The 17,175-nt window shown below is 40.2% G+C and overlaps 1 protein-coding gene across 3 annotated transcripts in view; it reads right to left on the bottom strand.

Moving 5' to 3' along the window:
* The window catches only part of LOC137098454 (ephrin type-B receptor 1-B), a 146,672-nt gene that overhangs the window by 9,801 nt on the left and 119,696 nt on the right, over positions 1 to 17,175 (bottom strand). For 2 of the 3 annotated variants that reach the window (XM_067474688.1, XM_067474690.1), the window contains exons 10-12: positions 12,562 to 12,750; positions 11,243 to 11,490; positions 9,865 to 10,080 (exon numbers count right to left, since the gene is read on the bottom strand). In XM_067474688.1, coding sequence (XP_067330789.1) covers positions 9,865 to 10,080; positions 11,243 to 11,490; positions 12,562 to 12,750 — 653 coding nt within the window. The remainder of the gene's footprint in view (positions 1 to 9,864; positions 10,081 to 11,242; positions 11,491 to 12,561; positions 12,751 to 17,175) is intronic. The other variant, XM_067474691.1, reaches the window with a different exon arrangement.

Raw genomic sequence — 17,175 nt, 5'->3', positions numbered from 1 at the left:
ATGAAGAATGAAGAGATACATGGAGAATAACGTGAAGAAAAAATGGCTGCTCCAAGCAAAACACTGTCAATTACAACCTCTCTTTATCATACTCGCTTCCTCACTTCCTCGCACTGTACAGCACATCTGGTCTTGCGCCCCAGGATGCTGTTGGGATATGAGCTGAGTGTCACTGGAATGGCCTGAGCAAAGACACAGGATTCACAAGAAGCTCCCTGTGTGCCCCGAATGCGACAGACATTTGTAATAACATTTCCGAAGCGAGTGAGTCAGAGGCAGTTATGCAAACCCATCGTAATTACTGCTTTGGGCCAGTGATAGCTCTGCCAAAATCCTGCTTTAATAACATGAAGTGCATACAGGAAAGAAGGCAAAAACATAATAAAAACCACTGATGCCTCTTTTTTTTTTTTTTTTAAGAGTGTGAAAGACTGTTAATACCTCAGGGAATGAGTTGGGGGTAGATGATGGGAATTAAAACAGACCTAATGTCAACACAAAAGCTCAAGTGCTTTGTGGAGCCTCGCAGCAGGGGAAGAGCTCTCTGGATAGGCTATATTGTGCTGGCTACTGAAACAGGAACAAGCTGTTTTCTGTTTTCCTTAGACTGACGTATCACCCCTAAAACAGAATTTACACACGTGTTATTGCAGACATTTAATATTGGATTTGCATTTGCCTTAGCCAGACTGCAGCACACCTGCAGTTGCACAGTTTCTAGGCTTTAAAAGGGGGACACGTGTAAGGGTATGAAAAGTTGTCTCAGAGACACTTTACTGTACAGCATTAGGCACATTTTCCAAATTGACCCCACTTACATCAGAAATGTGGTCAATACATCCAGCCCTGATGCAGCACAGAGATCCCATCCAGAACACCTTGAGCAAACACGAATGAAACCGTCATTCTTCTCTCGCCAGAATGAGATCACAGTTTGTGAATGGTTCCACCTGGCTGTGACGGCCCATGACAAGCTGTGACCAGTGAGAGGTACTGAGCAGTACGTCTAGAGTACGACTGCAATGGACATGTGCTGTCAGGCTAAGAGGTATGACAGTGAGAGGAGTGTGTTCTTATGACAGCCAGTTCTGAAAGATGAAGGATCAACTTGTGGTGGCCAGGTAATTTGTGTACTTACTGATATCTTTTGTGGTCCCTTGGCACAGTAATGTGTGTGTAGACACGGATACACATTGCGAGTATATAAAACACCTGTCATGTCTTCGCAGCGGCTTGAGCTATGCATACTCCAATGTGCCACATTCCTTCATGTAGAATGTCACTGACACGCTGCTGCAGAATGAAGTAAAATCTGGAGCAAATTTTCCCATCAAAGTACCAGGATCAGTCATCACTAACATGCAGCAATATCCCTGATCAACTTGTTGTAATTGAAAAAGAAGAGTCCTATCTTTGTTTATACTCAGCTTTTTAACTTCACAAAAAACTATTTAGAGATTCCAAAGATTCTATTTAGAGATTCTTAATCTGTAAAACAAATATGTAGATTTGCCTGTCCCTGTCTTTTCCCTTCCCAGTTCCCTCTTCTCCATTCCCTTATTCCTCCAACTTCAGTAATCCATTTCCAAACAACGCACACTCAAATGGACTTGAGCGCATTTACTTAGGCTGGGAAGAGTGCTCCATCAACATTCTTTTAATGAAATCCTGAGAGCAACGATCTGCCCTGGATGTCTGCCCAAACAGAATGAGAAAGGGAGCGAAAGAGATGGAGGGAGAGGGTGAGAGATGGGGAGACAAATAGAACAAAAAAGAAAAAAGAAAGAAAGGGGGTCGGTGACAGAAATGCTGGTTTCTCAGACACCCATGGGAATGTCTGCTAAAGAGACACAAGGCTTTCATTTATACAGTATGTTTACACTGAAGTAATACAGGACTTAATGCAAGCCAAATGGTGTCAGGTTAGGTTTTATTTATTCATTTTATACAACTTTATTTATTTTTTTGGTTGATTAACAAATTGGTCCTAAAAATGTCTCCATACTGTACTGTCTCCATACATTCTGTTACAGTATAGTTCAAGCATGGACACAATTAAAATATGTAGGTTTCCTTTTACTGGGAATCTTCTTTCTGTTCTGATCCTGTTTCAGAACTAATTTCTGTGAGGAACTAAAATCCAGTCAGGTTACAGAACAAATTACAGTGCAGGAAAGAAACAGAAAGTATTATTTTTAGTGAAATGTTTCAGTTATTTCTCTTTAATTAGAACATGAGCAGAGAAACAATGTAAGTAAGTCTCACAGAGTGTGTGTGTGTGTGTGTGTGTGTGTGTGTGTGTGTGTGTGTGTGTGTGTATGAGACGCATAGGTATGCTGTGCAGTACATTGCATGCTGAAGTGGGCAAAATCTTTACAAATTTACAGATGACTCAGATCAAATTTTTTTTCATGTAGTTGCGAACAAACCAAATATGATTTCTTACAGCATGTCTGGGCCACTTTCTATGTGGTCCTACATCCAATTCATATCCAATCTCTGACATTGAGCCTGCGGTATAAGAGTCAAATAAAAATGTTGACGTTTTTTGTTTGTTTGTGAGTATGTATGAGTGTGTGTGTGCACGTGCACATCAGGTGCCTCACAGGCCATTCCAGTGCAGCAAAATAAAACTGAAAACAACATTAGAGACATGGGTGTATATATACTTTCTGAGAGTTTCTAAGATTTGACTATTGCGCAAATAATGTTGTTATTGTAAGTATGAGGCTCACTTATCACTTTAATCTGTGCATGCATGGCAGTCTACGACCTTAAAGGTATGATGGCAGATTTTAACTTTAACTGATAAAAAGAAATTCCACATTAAGGCCAACAATAACTACACCCTTATGATGTTATTATTATATAAACTAATAAAGCAACAGGAAAGACAAAATGTTCTATGTCTTGGTGGCTATGCAATTGACTTCTGTGTCATTAACACTGTGACTTAGTTAATGTTTTGGTTCTCACGAATTTGCATCATTGCCACTCTGTCACTACCGTATTTCCTGATTCTGAAGCTGACATTAAATGGCTAGATGTAGATTAGCCCGTATGGCTGATAGAATCTGCTTGTGACTGTGGTCAACAATCCCTCAGTAGAAAGGAGAAGCCTAGTTTAGTTTATTACTGTCTGAAACTAAGCACTCACTGTTTCAAAAACATGACTTCAAATTTTCAATGGTATAGTGTCCTTTGTGAGAGTGAAAAGTTTGATAGATGTAGCATCCATCCATTAGATGACCGTCAAAGGGTAACTATTCACCTGAGCATCACCTGTGCTGAAAAGTTGACAGATCAGCGGTTGCCTAGACAATGATGACATGCTGACCTCTGTATTGTAGTGAACACAACAGAAACCTGCCAAGATTCCTATTGATGTCAGCAAGAGGTGAAGTTAGCAGCAGTCATGGCTGTATGACTCTGTGGATTTTTTGTATGGCATCTTGAGCTTTATTAAATTGAGCCTAAATTTCTTTGTCGTAACGTACAAAGACATCGTAACCCATTTAGACTTTTCTTAGAAAAGCCAAACGTGCATTTATTTGTATGCCTGGTTTTTTCACTTTACAGTTTTTCTCAGCACACAGCTGGATTTCAGAAAAACACATAATTGTTCACCATGTTTCCTATAGCTCTGAGCATTCTCAGTGTATTTTTATTATTTACTCCATTAATTGACTTCCTTCCCCTGCATCATTAGCACCTGACTGTTTCATCAAATAGAAATTTGAACTCCCTCAAAGAATTCTCAGCAATAGATCTCTAGCATGTGCTGGCAACACCAAACTTAACCTAGTGAGTGTATCATCTTATTTGTATTATTCTATGCTAATGTTAGAATGTGGCCTTGGCACTGTGATTCCTTCACTGGATGCATAAAAGAGGCAATTAGATCTACAAAGAATCCTATCAAACTGGAGTACAACCTGAATGGGCATGATTTTTTTCATTTAATGCTGTTGTTCTTCAGGTTTTTAAGGGAAGGAAGCAATATAAAAAAGTTGTTGCCATGTCAGCAATTTTTTTTTGAAGATTTTAGAATAAATTGTTCTTATTTAGAAGTTTCATCTTTGGTTCTTAATTGTGTGTCTGTTTGTAATTTTAAAGAGACGTGTTCACCAACGCTGAGGGACATTACCTACTGTATTTTCTTTGTACACAAACCACTTTATGTGAATCGTTCTCAGTTGAAAATGTCGTCCAACAGCCACAGATGGTAAATTAGTGCCCACCTTATACTGAATCTGGCAAATGTGACAGAAGGTATAAATCAAAGTTGGGGGGGCTTTGGATGGTTGCTCCTTCTTTGATGCAATGTATGGATCGTGTTGCTTTCGGTCCTGTTTCTAGAACCTATACCTCCTCCAACTTAATTCATTTCCATTTGTGGATATTTGTGGATATTTTGTTCTCCTACATTTATCACAAGACCAGGCCAATTAAACTCTACAATCTGAATAATCCTGAACACATCTTAATTACTTTTAAATACAACCACGACAGATAAAAACCAAACCAGCAGGATGCGGTGGGATGTTTGAGATTTAGCTGCAATTATGAATGTGCATGACTGGAGTTTAATACCCAGCAACAGTGCCTCCAGCTTGGCAGGACACTCAGGTGGGAAGCCAGATGGGGATCTTGCTTGGCCACTGAACTGATGACTCATACTTCTGCAAAGAGGGGGATCTGTGCAAACCTCCCTACATGCTCTCTTAGTGAATCTGACAGATGAAAGTAAGTACCTGGCATCTCAGTGTGTATGAATATATGTGTTCCCCAAGCTAAAAGACGAAGTTGAAAACAGCAGGGTATTGTGGGAAATGCCAATAATTAAATTTGTGAGTAAAGGGGGAGAAAAATAGCCTGCAGTGCACCCAGTTGCTAATTGTTGAATTATAGAGGGAGTGTGACTGACTACTGTGCAGCATTAAAGAGAATCAGTGAATTGTCTTTACCTATTTCAAGAAATATAGGAAAAATGCTCTTAATTCTAAAACCTTTTAATATTGCAAAGATTGGAGCACATGTCCAACACTGACAATACTGTAGTGTGAAACCGCCATGTGGTGTAGTGTGAACTAGACAGTGATTGTGATATTTGTATTTACAGTTTCTCTTTTTAAAATGCAAGCTCTATTTGCACCTCAGTGGAAACAACTGTTGCCTTATTTAATTGCAACCTAACCCAAATTGTTCTAAATCTGATCTGTGTGCAAATTATGTTGCCTCTTTTACTGAAATTAGCTGCGTTAATGGCCACACTTTGGAGTTTGTGGTATAATGTATGGGCATGGCTAGCAGAAAAATGATGATGATGATGATGATGAAACAATGGCAGGTAACAACACCAACGGGGCCATTGTTTTCTGTGCTGTAACAGTTTTAACAGTCCATTGTATATGGAACTCTGTGTTTTATGTTTTAATATGAATATACGTAAGAGAGAAGGCAACAAAGTCCCTTTGTTGGCTTTTGGCCTGGTCCATACGGACATGTTCCCATTTCACTTGTTTACTCTGGGACTTGACTCTCACTGCATAAATATTTCAATATAAGTTGAATAGACAGAGCCAAAGAAGTGCATGGGCCCGAAGCTAGAAGGAGAGATGCAAGATGCAAATAGAAAACAGACAAATGACAACAACAACAGCGCAGTCCACTTTGTGTGAGCACTGGAGCAGAACTGAGAGAATGTCATTCAGGTCACAGGGGTTTGATAGATTGGCTTTGTTACTGGCTCTGTGTGACCTCACCTTTCAACCCTTCTCAGCCTCCGTGATACAAACAGATACATACACACTCACATAGAAAGGCACATAGGGGACATGCACGTGTCCACCTAGGAACACAGTACAAACACACACTTTTAAACACATACTCTACATGCCCACTTAGTCAAAACATACAGTCAACCTACAGTAAACAGCCTTTCAACATCACCAGCTGAGACAATGAAAAATTCTCACCCTTCTCACTGTGGCCATGTGCCATGAATTCTCAAAAAGGCTGTTACACACTTGCCATGCTATGCTCACACATTCGTATCTGACTCCATCAACCACTTGCTCTCTTATCTCAGCCATGAACTGTGCGTTAAACCTGTGTGGGTTGCTCACACATTCGTATCTGACTCCATCAACCACTTGCTCTCTCATCTCAGCCATGAACTGTGCGTTAAACCTGTGTGGCCACGCCCAGTGATGTTTGACATTCGCTCACCCAAGAAACAACACACTGTTAAACATATGACCCATCACCACGCTAAACAGTTTGACACACTCTTCATCGTATTTACACGCAGCAATCTATTTTGTTTCTCCAAGAAAAGCCTTGACATGAGAGAAAAGTGGACAGATGGATAAAAAAGAAAAACTGCTGAATGCTTGGATGGAAGGCTTCTTAGGGAGTTTAACCAAATACAAGAAAACCATGGCTGCAGTGAAAAACAGAACACACTTTAGAGTCTTTAAATTAATTAGCACACATCACCTTAGCAAGACCAGTGCAGTCCAAACATTGTCCTGCCAGCCTAATTAATCACAACTTTGGTGAACAGCCAACAGGGAGGGAGGACAGCCCCTTCTGTCGGAAACCTCCACAACATTGCTCGAGAGTGAACCCACATCCGGGGTTAACACAATTACCAGCATGTCCTTCCAACCATACCTCCAGCATCACACCACAGGCACTGTAATTGGTGTGCCTAGAATTGGAGGAAAAATTAGAAAAGCAGCAGAGGGAACGAGGTGATTAATTTGCAGGAGGAGGAGGTCGATGGCAATGTAAATCACTGCATGTCAACGCAATTTAATTTCCCTGATTCCATTGGCCTTGTCTGCCACGCCAGCCTTGCTTGCTGATTGGTTAATGTCGGGTCATAGCTGAAGAGGTCACGGAGTGAAGGTCACTATGCGTAGCTTAATTACAATATAGGACCCTTTACAGGATCCGTGGGCCCCCAACATCCCCATATGCTTTTTTTGCATGATTTCTAGAATGCATGGCATGAAGGATCAGGGGGACAGGTGGCTTAAACTATTAGAAACAACTGCTAGGTATTTATTAACTTTCCAAATACGTAGCTTATAACATAGCTTTTCCTTTTATTTACAAAGTTGACTGACATACTGATTGGTTTAATAGGAAACAACTCCCTTGATTTGGAGGGAACCAAAATAGTAATTGAGCCAAACATTTCATCTGGATTTTCGTGCAAACAAGGCAGAAGTCAGTATAAAAGTGAAACACCAAAAGCTTTGATGTGCTTGTTTTAAACTCTCTATCAGCAAAAACACACTATTGAAGAACTTGAGTGTGTAACCATCAAAACAGCTCCCCAGGTTCAATCTTCAAATCTCACCTGCACTATTGACTCCCCACGTAATGCCCTCAAGGAGACTTTGTTTGCATTAAATAACATCAAATGTCAGCCACAATCTATAATCCAATCGGCACCTTTTACACTCTGTTTTATTAGCAGCTCACTGGTGGAGACAACAGAGGTGCTGCTCCTCTTTGTTGCTAAATAGGGTTTAGCCACAGGGTTCAAGTATACAAAGGAAGCTATTCTTGTGGAGCAATTAGCTTTCAGCCTAAGCAATCTGAGGTCTCCTCTCCTCTGGCCTCTATGAGACTTCCTGTTTACACCTGGGCTACCACCTCCTACCCCATGGTAGCCTCCATCTGTTGGTATATTCTAAAGTAACCATATTGGCCTTTAGGACTTTAAACCTGAGCTTAGCCACAAAGGTGGAAATAAAGTAGATAATAATTTTTTGTCTTCTTCACCTTATGCGCACAGACAACTTGTTTTGTGAACTCTCTTTTCATACCTGGGTAGCACTGACTTGCAGGCTATTTGCCTGCTTGCTTTTGATCTCAAGTTTTGCATGTATTTAAATACCTCTGAAGCTAATCCTAAATTAGCCCCTTTTTATTCATATTTATTCATAATGTACACAGCGCTACAACACACTCACAGTTTATACAATAAATAATTTTCCGAAGGAGCACTCAGGACCATTTTTTGGTGGGGAAGTGGAAATCCCACAGCTACTATAAGACTGGCAAAATAGGGTTTGTGGAGAATGTTTATCCAAATAAGAGAAGGACAGGTATACACTCAAAAACAAATTTGCAAGTGCATCCATTCTGCATCTAATCAAATAAAGTGAACACGATTTGTTTTGAGCATGGTATAGTAACACAACATTTATAGTAATTAATTATTAATTATGTGACATTTAAAATGGTCTGAGGTAAAATAGAAAACAGTTTAAATAAATCCAAATTTGAAATAGAGGAGAGGGACCATCCAGCTTATTATCAGTGGACAGTTCAAAAGCCTGCATCTATGATGGTGTTTAAGTGCATTAGGGCCTATGGCGTGGGCAGCTTAAACATCTGGAAAGGTCCCATCAATGCTGAATTGTACACATGCTCCCATCCAGACAATATCATCTTTCAGGAAAGGCCTTGCATATTTCAGCAAGACAATGCTAAACCCCATACTGCATCCATCACAACAACATGGCTTTGCAGAAGAAGAGTCCGGGTGCTGAACTGGCCTTCTTGCAGTCCAAACCTTTCACCAATAGAAAACATTTGCCACAACAATGAAAAAATCCACCCAGGACTGTTGAGCAGCTAGAATCCTGCATCAAACAAGAATGGGACAACATTCCTCTCTGAAAACTCCACCAACTGGTCTCCTCACTTACCTGACATTTGCGGACACCTTGTTCCAAATATTTTGAGATGTGTTGCTGCCGTCAAACTCAAAATGAACTAATATTTTGCATGAAATGGAAAAATGTCTCAGTTTCAACATCTGGTATGCTGTTTATGTTCTATTGTGCATAAAATATGGGTTGATGAGATTGGCTTATCATTGCATTTGGTTTTTGTTTACGTTTTATCTTCCTAACTTTTTTGGAATCGGGATTGTACTATTGCATAAACTATTATGGGGCCAAGCTCTTAGTCCTATATTGGCCAATTTTATTTGCTGTCTACAAGATGAAGGCAACACCCATGACACATAAGCAGTAAAACAAGCTAATTTGCACCAAAGTCTCAAAGCAGAGTCAATGAGGTGATGCCAGACACATACACCCACCCACACGCTCAGGAAGACACACAGACATACGTGCATGCCAACACTTCCTATATACTCACACAAACACGGACACTCAAAAACACGTGCACAAACTCAGGCATGCCAGGAGTCCTAATGACCTGCACTGTGTGTTTGTGAGGGTGTTAAGAGTCTGTTTTGAATTAGGAAGAGGAGAGGCAGAAGATGAACTAACGATGGCTGCTAATAATTACAGATCTGTAGTGTGGAGGAGTTAATGAGGAGCCAAAGCCTCCCATGATGCTCCAGTAATAATGAATGGGGAGTGAGAGAGAGGAGGGAGGGAAAGTGAGAGGGTGGGAGCTGTCAGATTGAGAGGCCACAATGCCCTTTGGTTTCTCTGCACTCTGGGCATGTCAACGAGTGAGGAGCCTTCCCAGAGGAGGCTTGTCTCCACACTAATGAAGATGTGACAGACCTCCGGTCCGTGACTTGCAGAGTATAGAAAAGAGGAGGATGAGGAAGAAGAGACAGCTCATATGAAATGAAAGGCAATGAAAAGGCGAAAGGTTTCCTAAGACCTTCAAGATGAATGACAAAGTGTCATATAGAAGCAAGAATGCTTAGACTGATGGTTTTTAGATGTTTCAGTCAATGTATAAGTCAATAAAAAATTGCCTGGATGCTTCAAAAATACAGTGGATGCAAAAAAAAAAACAAAAAAGGAAAATGCTACCCCTGGTACTCAAACAAAAATAAACACTGCAGGTACTCACCAGAGAGCTGGTATAGCTGGGATCAGAGGTGTCATCCTGCAGATAGCGGGACAGGCCAAAGTCAGACACTTTACACACCAAATTGCTGTTGACCAGAATGTTTCGTGCAGCCAGGTCACGATGGACATAGTTCATTTCTGAAAGATACTTCATCCCTGCCGCGATCCCACGCATCATTCCCACCAACTGGATCACTGTAAACTGACCATCATTTTGCTAAAAAGCAGAGAAAAGAACAAATGAAAATAATGATTTAGATATTATCTTTGACATAGTTAAAATAAATGAATACTGGTGCACAAAGAGATTTAAGCAAATGTAAAATCTTTTTAATTATAATGAACCAATTATGGCAATTCTTCACAAAATCTATAAATAGAATTTTGGTGACAAATTTCAGGCTGGAGTGTTGTTATTTTAAATACCTCATGTTTAAGTCAGATTCTCCTTATTAGCAATTATCAGGGTAAAATAAATTACAATGGCAACGTGTTACACAAATGAAAAATGGCTTAACATGCCTGTGTTTTTCCATTGAAGGAAGAGCTACTGTACCTCTAGTCGAAACAAGCAATTACAGTATGTGACTTTTTTAGATTAGAGTTTCCCTCGTTTAAAATCGTTTGTTGGTTAAATTTTTCTATTATAAAACTGACATCTCGCACTTTCAGTTCTTCCTTGTGTCAAGAGGAAAAGTATACCTTTATTAGATAGGCAAAGTGGATATGTGAACCCAGTCATTGTAGGTGTTAGAGAATAGGTATTCCTCTCTTAACATCCATGCATGGTGCCCCTACCCCCGTGTGAATGCTCTGAAGAGCAAGCTTTGAACCCCCGAAACACAGTAACAAATAAGAGGGTAAGGGAGATCGATGGAAACACAAGTCGGATGTGGCGGTTAGCAAAGCTGACTTCAAAGAGTCCCTTTAAACCCACCCTAGATCAAAGTGCAATACAACACCAATCCATGAGATTGAAGGAGGGAAAAAAGCGAGTAGAATATTGAATAAGCTGTATGTCCGCTCAATTCTTAATATAAAAGAAAGAGTGAAGAGTCCATTAATAGCTCCAGGCATTATTAGAGAAATTAAAGGCTGATAGGGCCAGATAGTGTGAAAATTTTCAAATTAAGAATGATTGAAATCATGTTCATTGTTATGAAACATATTCTCTGTTGGTACTGGATTGAGTAATTTAAGAAGGCTCATTCCAATTTGCATTAGCAGCGACTGTTAGCATGAACTCCTTACTGGGACTATTTAACGACTCGTTTCCAATTAGCTTTTCAGTCCCATAATGCCAGGCTTGACTTTTGAACACCTCACAGGACTGTTTCCAACTTTGTATCACACAGTACAATTTCCCAATAATTACTCACCCTGAGGAATGAGTCAAGGGCACCGTTCTCCATAAACTCTGTGACGATCATCACCGGACGACTCTTGGTGACTACACCTTCCAGACGGATAATGTTTGGGTGGTCAAACTGACCCATGATTGATGCCTCAGACAGAAAGTCCCGTCTCTGCTTCTCCACGTAACCTGCCTTCAGGGTCTTGATGGCTACATAAATCTCCCTCTTGCCGGGCAGCTTCAAACGACCTTTGTACACTTCCCCAAATTCACCTAGTTAGAAACAGAGGTGTATAGCAGTTGCTTTGTCAAAAAGAACTACATTTTTCCTATTAAATCATCTGCAGAAGAAGCTCAGTATATAAAAAATTTTTTTTTAAAGTCTATATCAAGCATGCTGACTGTTGTCCAATACTCCTCTAGTGTTGTTCCTCGAAATGGTCTTAACAGTGTGGGTCCTCTGACTCACAGTACTCATCTATTCTTACAGCCTGCCAAGTGCGATCATATTCCCAAATCAAAAAATAACAGCCAAGCACTATCTGGTAAATATCTGGAACACATTGGATTAATTATCACCACCTTTGGGTCCTGTAGAGACAGCACACAGTGAAATCAACAAAAGCGGAAATCTTTAATTAGCTGGTCCTTAGCCTAGCCTATCTCTGTCACTTCCTCACACCTAGCTTGCTGAGTAGGCCAGTCTGCAGGAGCTATTACAGGCCCAGTCTCATTGCCAGAGGTATTTAAGCCTCTGTATGATCCAACACACATGGTATCAGCACTACCTGCTGTAAAAAAAGGTGCCTTCTGTCCCAAGGAAACGGACATGTTGGAAATAAACGGCCGTATTAGCCTGAAACTATTTTAGCCTTCAGTTGCTCAAAATGTAATTTCAAAACCATCAGCCCCTAAACTTTTTTATTTTAACAGATATCTTAACATTACACGAGAAATCATTCTGAAACAGGGGCAGAAAACTAATTGTTTTTCACTCATTTTACATGTGAAATAATTGAAAAAGAACAAAGAATTACGTGTGATAGAACGTGTTAGAGAGCAGCACTTATTAGCATTCTGAAGCAGAGCAGCACAGAGAATAGGCTGGAAGCTTTGAGTTATTTCTAAGGCCATTAGCTCCCAGGGTAACTGGCCTATATGCCGCTGGTGCACTTGACATGGGCCCTTGATATGTTTTCATCTGATGTTGCTGCCAAACAGCAAGACTCAACCTTGAACAGACTTAAGCTTAAACTTGTTTGTTTGCAAGCACACACATATAACGCTCACAAACATTAATATCTTCACCTCTTCATGTACACGTTGCTCTATATTACCCATTACCTGCACCAATGACCTCCTCGATCTTGACGGTGGAGACGTCAATCTCCTTAGCGAACTCTCGCACAGCTTCGTTGGGGTCTTCGTAGGTGAAGGGATCGATGTAGATCTTCATCCCGGGGGAGCCTGAGAAGTGGGTCGGGCAGCCCAGTGGGGAGGGGCAGTTAGACATGTCGGCTCTCAAAGAAAGTTCTAGAACAACCAAAGTCCTCAATGAGCTTTCCAGAAGAAAAAATTTAGTTCTTTTCTTTTAAAGCTAATGTCTTGTGCTAATGGTTGATGAATGCAATTGCCCTTCAAGCCAAAACTCAAATCACAGTGTGACACAGCATTACTTACAAGCTTTTAACAGTTGTAAATGATGAAAACTCCATTTGCTTTGTGATACTCCTCAGAGAGCGGCAGGGGTACTATAATGTGAATTAATATTAACTCATATTGCATGCTTTAAATAGTACACGGTAGGTGGATCATTACAGGAACAGCCTCAGTTTTGAGTAAAGCAGACAACAAAATGGTGGTTTGATGATGAAATAGACCAGAAAAAACAGAGGTAGAGAGAGAAAAACAAGATGAAGGGATGGGGGGAGGCAGGAGGGTAGGCTATATAGAAAGCATAAATGTTGACAGGTTTTTTTTTTTTTTTTTACCCTTTTATCCCTTACCCTAGCAGTCTCTGCTCTTTGATAGTGGTAGAACCAATTTCCCAGCAGCCTTTCCCTATAGGAGCTCATAAAGAGATAAAACTACCGCGCTATCTACTAGCTCTTTATGCCATTCTGCAATAGGTGAACTCAGTTCACAGCCTGGAGATGTCTCCGAACAGAGAACAGACTTTCTGTGTCGACAGATCTGGTGGGGAGGACTGCCGAAAAAACACTTGTAAACAAACTCAATACACGCTGCCACAAGATGGACGTTACAGCAAGTAAACAGACGTCAAATCCTCATTTCTACAGTGACACCCAAGGGCAGCCCTCTTTCTCAGAGCTGTTAGTCAGAACCTTGGCAGCTATGATTGGAATAAACCTATCTCCATCAAGTCAATTTGTGCCTGCTCATTTGCATAAGCCACATATAGAGGGAGGGGTCTCAAGAGGCAAAGGGAGGATGAGGTCTGGTCTTGGAGGGATCAAGGTGCCTCACCTCCCTCTTGACTAGAAGCTGATTCTAGTTATTGCACTAATTGTCTTGAACCCTGTCGCTGCGAATGTAATTGCTCATTAGAGATTCCATACAGATTGGATTCAAGTTAATCCATCGGAGAGTTTACAGCTTTGCATTCAATAAAAACGATGAATGTCGCCAAGCTGCTCACTCAGCAGCAGCACTGGGCGGGACTCAAAATCTCAGCAGGGAGCACATATACAATAACAAACATGTACGAACACACTCAAAAACTCGAGCAAATATGCAATCACAGCCATATACACCCATTACCTTTCTAATCCAAAGTCCAGAGCCCACTTTCATGTATAATTTAAAATACAAACAGTTTATCTCTCTCCCTCCCTTCGGTGGAGACCTAGTTAACTGGACTCATCGTTTTATGGCCAGTGGATAAAAAATACATTCCTTCTTCAATATTTCATATGTCCTTCAACTAAGTGTATGAAGCAAATTTATCCAGATAGCATTTCTATTTTTGTCGAACACTTACAGCAACAAGCCTGTTGGGAGAGAAAAGCATGGCTGCTGTAATGACTCACAGGCACAAAATGCATACCATAATTTCATACCTCGCTTAGTTAGTTGACAAAAATGTATTAACTCATTGAATTTGGATTATAAATCTTGACAAAATCCCCAGGACATGATACAGTTACTCAAACAGTTAAGAGTATTTCTTTGATCAGCAGTATAAATTATGGTTTCCTCCTCTGCACTTAACCATGTTATTTTCACCAATGTCCAGTATTTACCCTGTTATTAGTCTGCCCTGGTCGTTTACTGAATGGCTCTAATGTATCCACAAATCAACCGTACAGCACTAATGCTTACATTAATTTATTCCTGGCTGTGGATGCAATCAAATTACTGGTCTTACAGCACAGACTCAAACACAAAAAGCAGTGTTAGTAAGTGAAACACTAGCTTCATAAATGCTCATCTTTTTAAGTTAAAAGAATTCTTTCATGTGTTGGTTTTTCACCAAGCCAACATTATTTCTTCCAATTCCTTTGGCCTGACAATAATTGTAATTTAGCAGTCCTACTGGATAGCAGCTATACGTTTTATGTGATTATCCACTTTGGGAAATTAATGTAAACAGTTGCAGGGCCACTGTGTGCCTACAGTGAATACATTCCCATTTCATGTCACTCTAAGCAGCACCCTAATCTTTTCTGTGGTTCTGTGAATATAATGAGTTGAGTTTACTTCCTAAACAGAAACTAATTATCTTTCGTTTGATGTCAGAAAATCATTTGTGAGACACACACTGTGGCTTATTAGTATGGAAATCACAGACGGGATCTAAAAATTGTATGGGATTAACAGTCGTACAGGCAGTGAAATATTTGTGTGGGTTTATCAGACATGCGGTGCCTTCTGCAAATCTTCACTTTGTGAAATAAAAAATTCTGATCAACAAAAGCACGTGACATTTAATATTTAGGATGCTGAAGGGAAAAGACAGATGTCACAGATGTCACTTCTGTTTATGCCTTAGCTACCGTACGTCTCTGAATTCACACATGAGAGTTGTGCACAGTGGCAACAAACAAGAAATAAGTGAAGTATAAACCTATTTGACATCTAACCATAACTAGATCTGCTAAACGGGCTTTGGAATCCCATTCTCATTCATTCATGCCTGAGCACAAACAACAGCTGAAGCTACACAGCGTCAAAGGGGGTTCGTACATTAGTGATCTAAGATATGTTTGTAGTCATATGCAGTGAAGCATTAGGGCATACAGTAAACATGCAGTGAGTAGAAATGTCTGCCTCGTAATTTGCCGATGTTGACAGGCTGTTGATGTGAGGGGGGAAAAAAAAGAGTAAATGGGAATTAATACACTGAGAATATTTGCAAATGCTTGGATGTTGTGTCACAATATGTATGAAGGAGCATTGGTGACATGGATGTTTATGTGGGTAATTAAAATAAAAAATTACACTTGGCTCTGAGGGAGGTTATTTCCCAAGCCACACAAGCGGCATTTGAATCATGTGTGAGAATGATGTGTGTGTCCATGCCGTGACATCCCACCCTCTGTTTGGTGTAATGTTAAAGGTCTGATTTTCATAATCACGACTATCCGGCTGCACTACTGCATTTACATTATAAGCAGCCTCCCTGTTCATGTCTTTCACATTCAGTGGGCTGGAAATGAGGACGCATCACCTGATGTGTGCGGCAACAGCTGGAACAGTAGGCAGCTGGGTGAATGCTGGCAACACATTTTTGGAGATTCACCCAAAACAATTGGCTGTGTGGTGCTATTTTATTGTTGCGCTGAATACTGTAATTACAAAACTGTCAGTCAAATCTTGAGAGAATAAAGGAAAACAATGCATCTTGGGTTGGGGGATTACTTCATGAGTGTTGGCGGTGTGAAGGTTGAAGGAATAAACCTATGAATAGGATCCCTTATCAGCATCTTATTTCCACTCCACTTGAAATTACTTATTGGATGACTGGGGCTTCAAGCGTTTCTGATCTTTTGTTTATTTTCACCACTTATGTTAATTACATTTGGTCTTCCCAAAGATAGCCTGTGACAAAAACCGCCTTTCCTGCCCACAGCAGTTTTAATCAGCACATGGCTCCCACTGCTCTAGCTGGGACACAAAAGTAACTGTCGAAACACTCTGCTGTGTCAGGCTCAACAAAACTTTGTCCCCGTCAAGTGGGCCCCTATTCAAACTTCCAGATTGAGGCACGAAGCTCATACACACACGTTTATTTGTATGTGTGTGTGAGTGTGTGTCCGAGGGTGTTTTTCTCCTTTACCTCATCCATCTGTGCCAGGGGACGGTTTAATACATAACTAAGTCAAGGCTTTCACACAGCTCACACTGTCATGACTCTTTCACCTTAGCTCCTTTTCGTTAACACATTATATATAAATACACCGTTTCCCCATGTTGTATATCATACAAAATATGGCAGCAGCAGAAGACTGGACACAGAAGAAAATGGAGTTGTAGAAAGTATGAATAAAACATGAGAGCACTCAGAAAGTACATATCGCCACTGAAGCAGAACAATCCTCTAAAACTCAATTTTTAAAAATAAGACACGTTTATAAAATTGCATCTGGATCAACATGAAAATGATTGCAGTCATAGATAATCACACTAAATGGCTCATGGCTGGTGTTTTTGGAATAATACCACATCCCGTCTAATGTATGAATGACTAAATTTCACACACACAAACAAATGTTTGACCAGTGACTACTACATTTATCATGTAGCTTTATTATATAAAGGAATGGATTAACACAGAGTACGTCCATGTTCTTGCAATTGCACATTGTGATGCAGCTTATGTGACAATTCAACAGTAGTTAATCTAAAAACTAATTTGTGTTTTTTATTATTATTTTCGGTTGCCTGATTGAAATATTGTATGTAGCAAATTTGTTTGGGGACTTAAAAAGATCAAGG

Source organism: Channa argus, chromosome 14, assembly GCF_033026475.1.
Source record: "Channa argus isolate prfri chromosome 14, Channa argus male v1.0, whole genome shotgun sequence".
Lineage (NCBI taxonomy): Eukaryota > Metazoa > Chordata > Actinopteri > Anabantiformes > Channidae > Channa > Channa argus.
The sequence above is the reverse complement of the archived record's forward strand: the minus strand, read 5'-3'. Positions and strand labels throughout refer to the sequence as shown.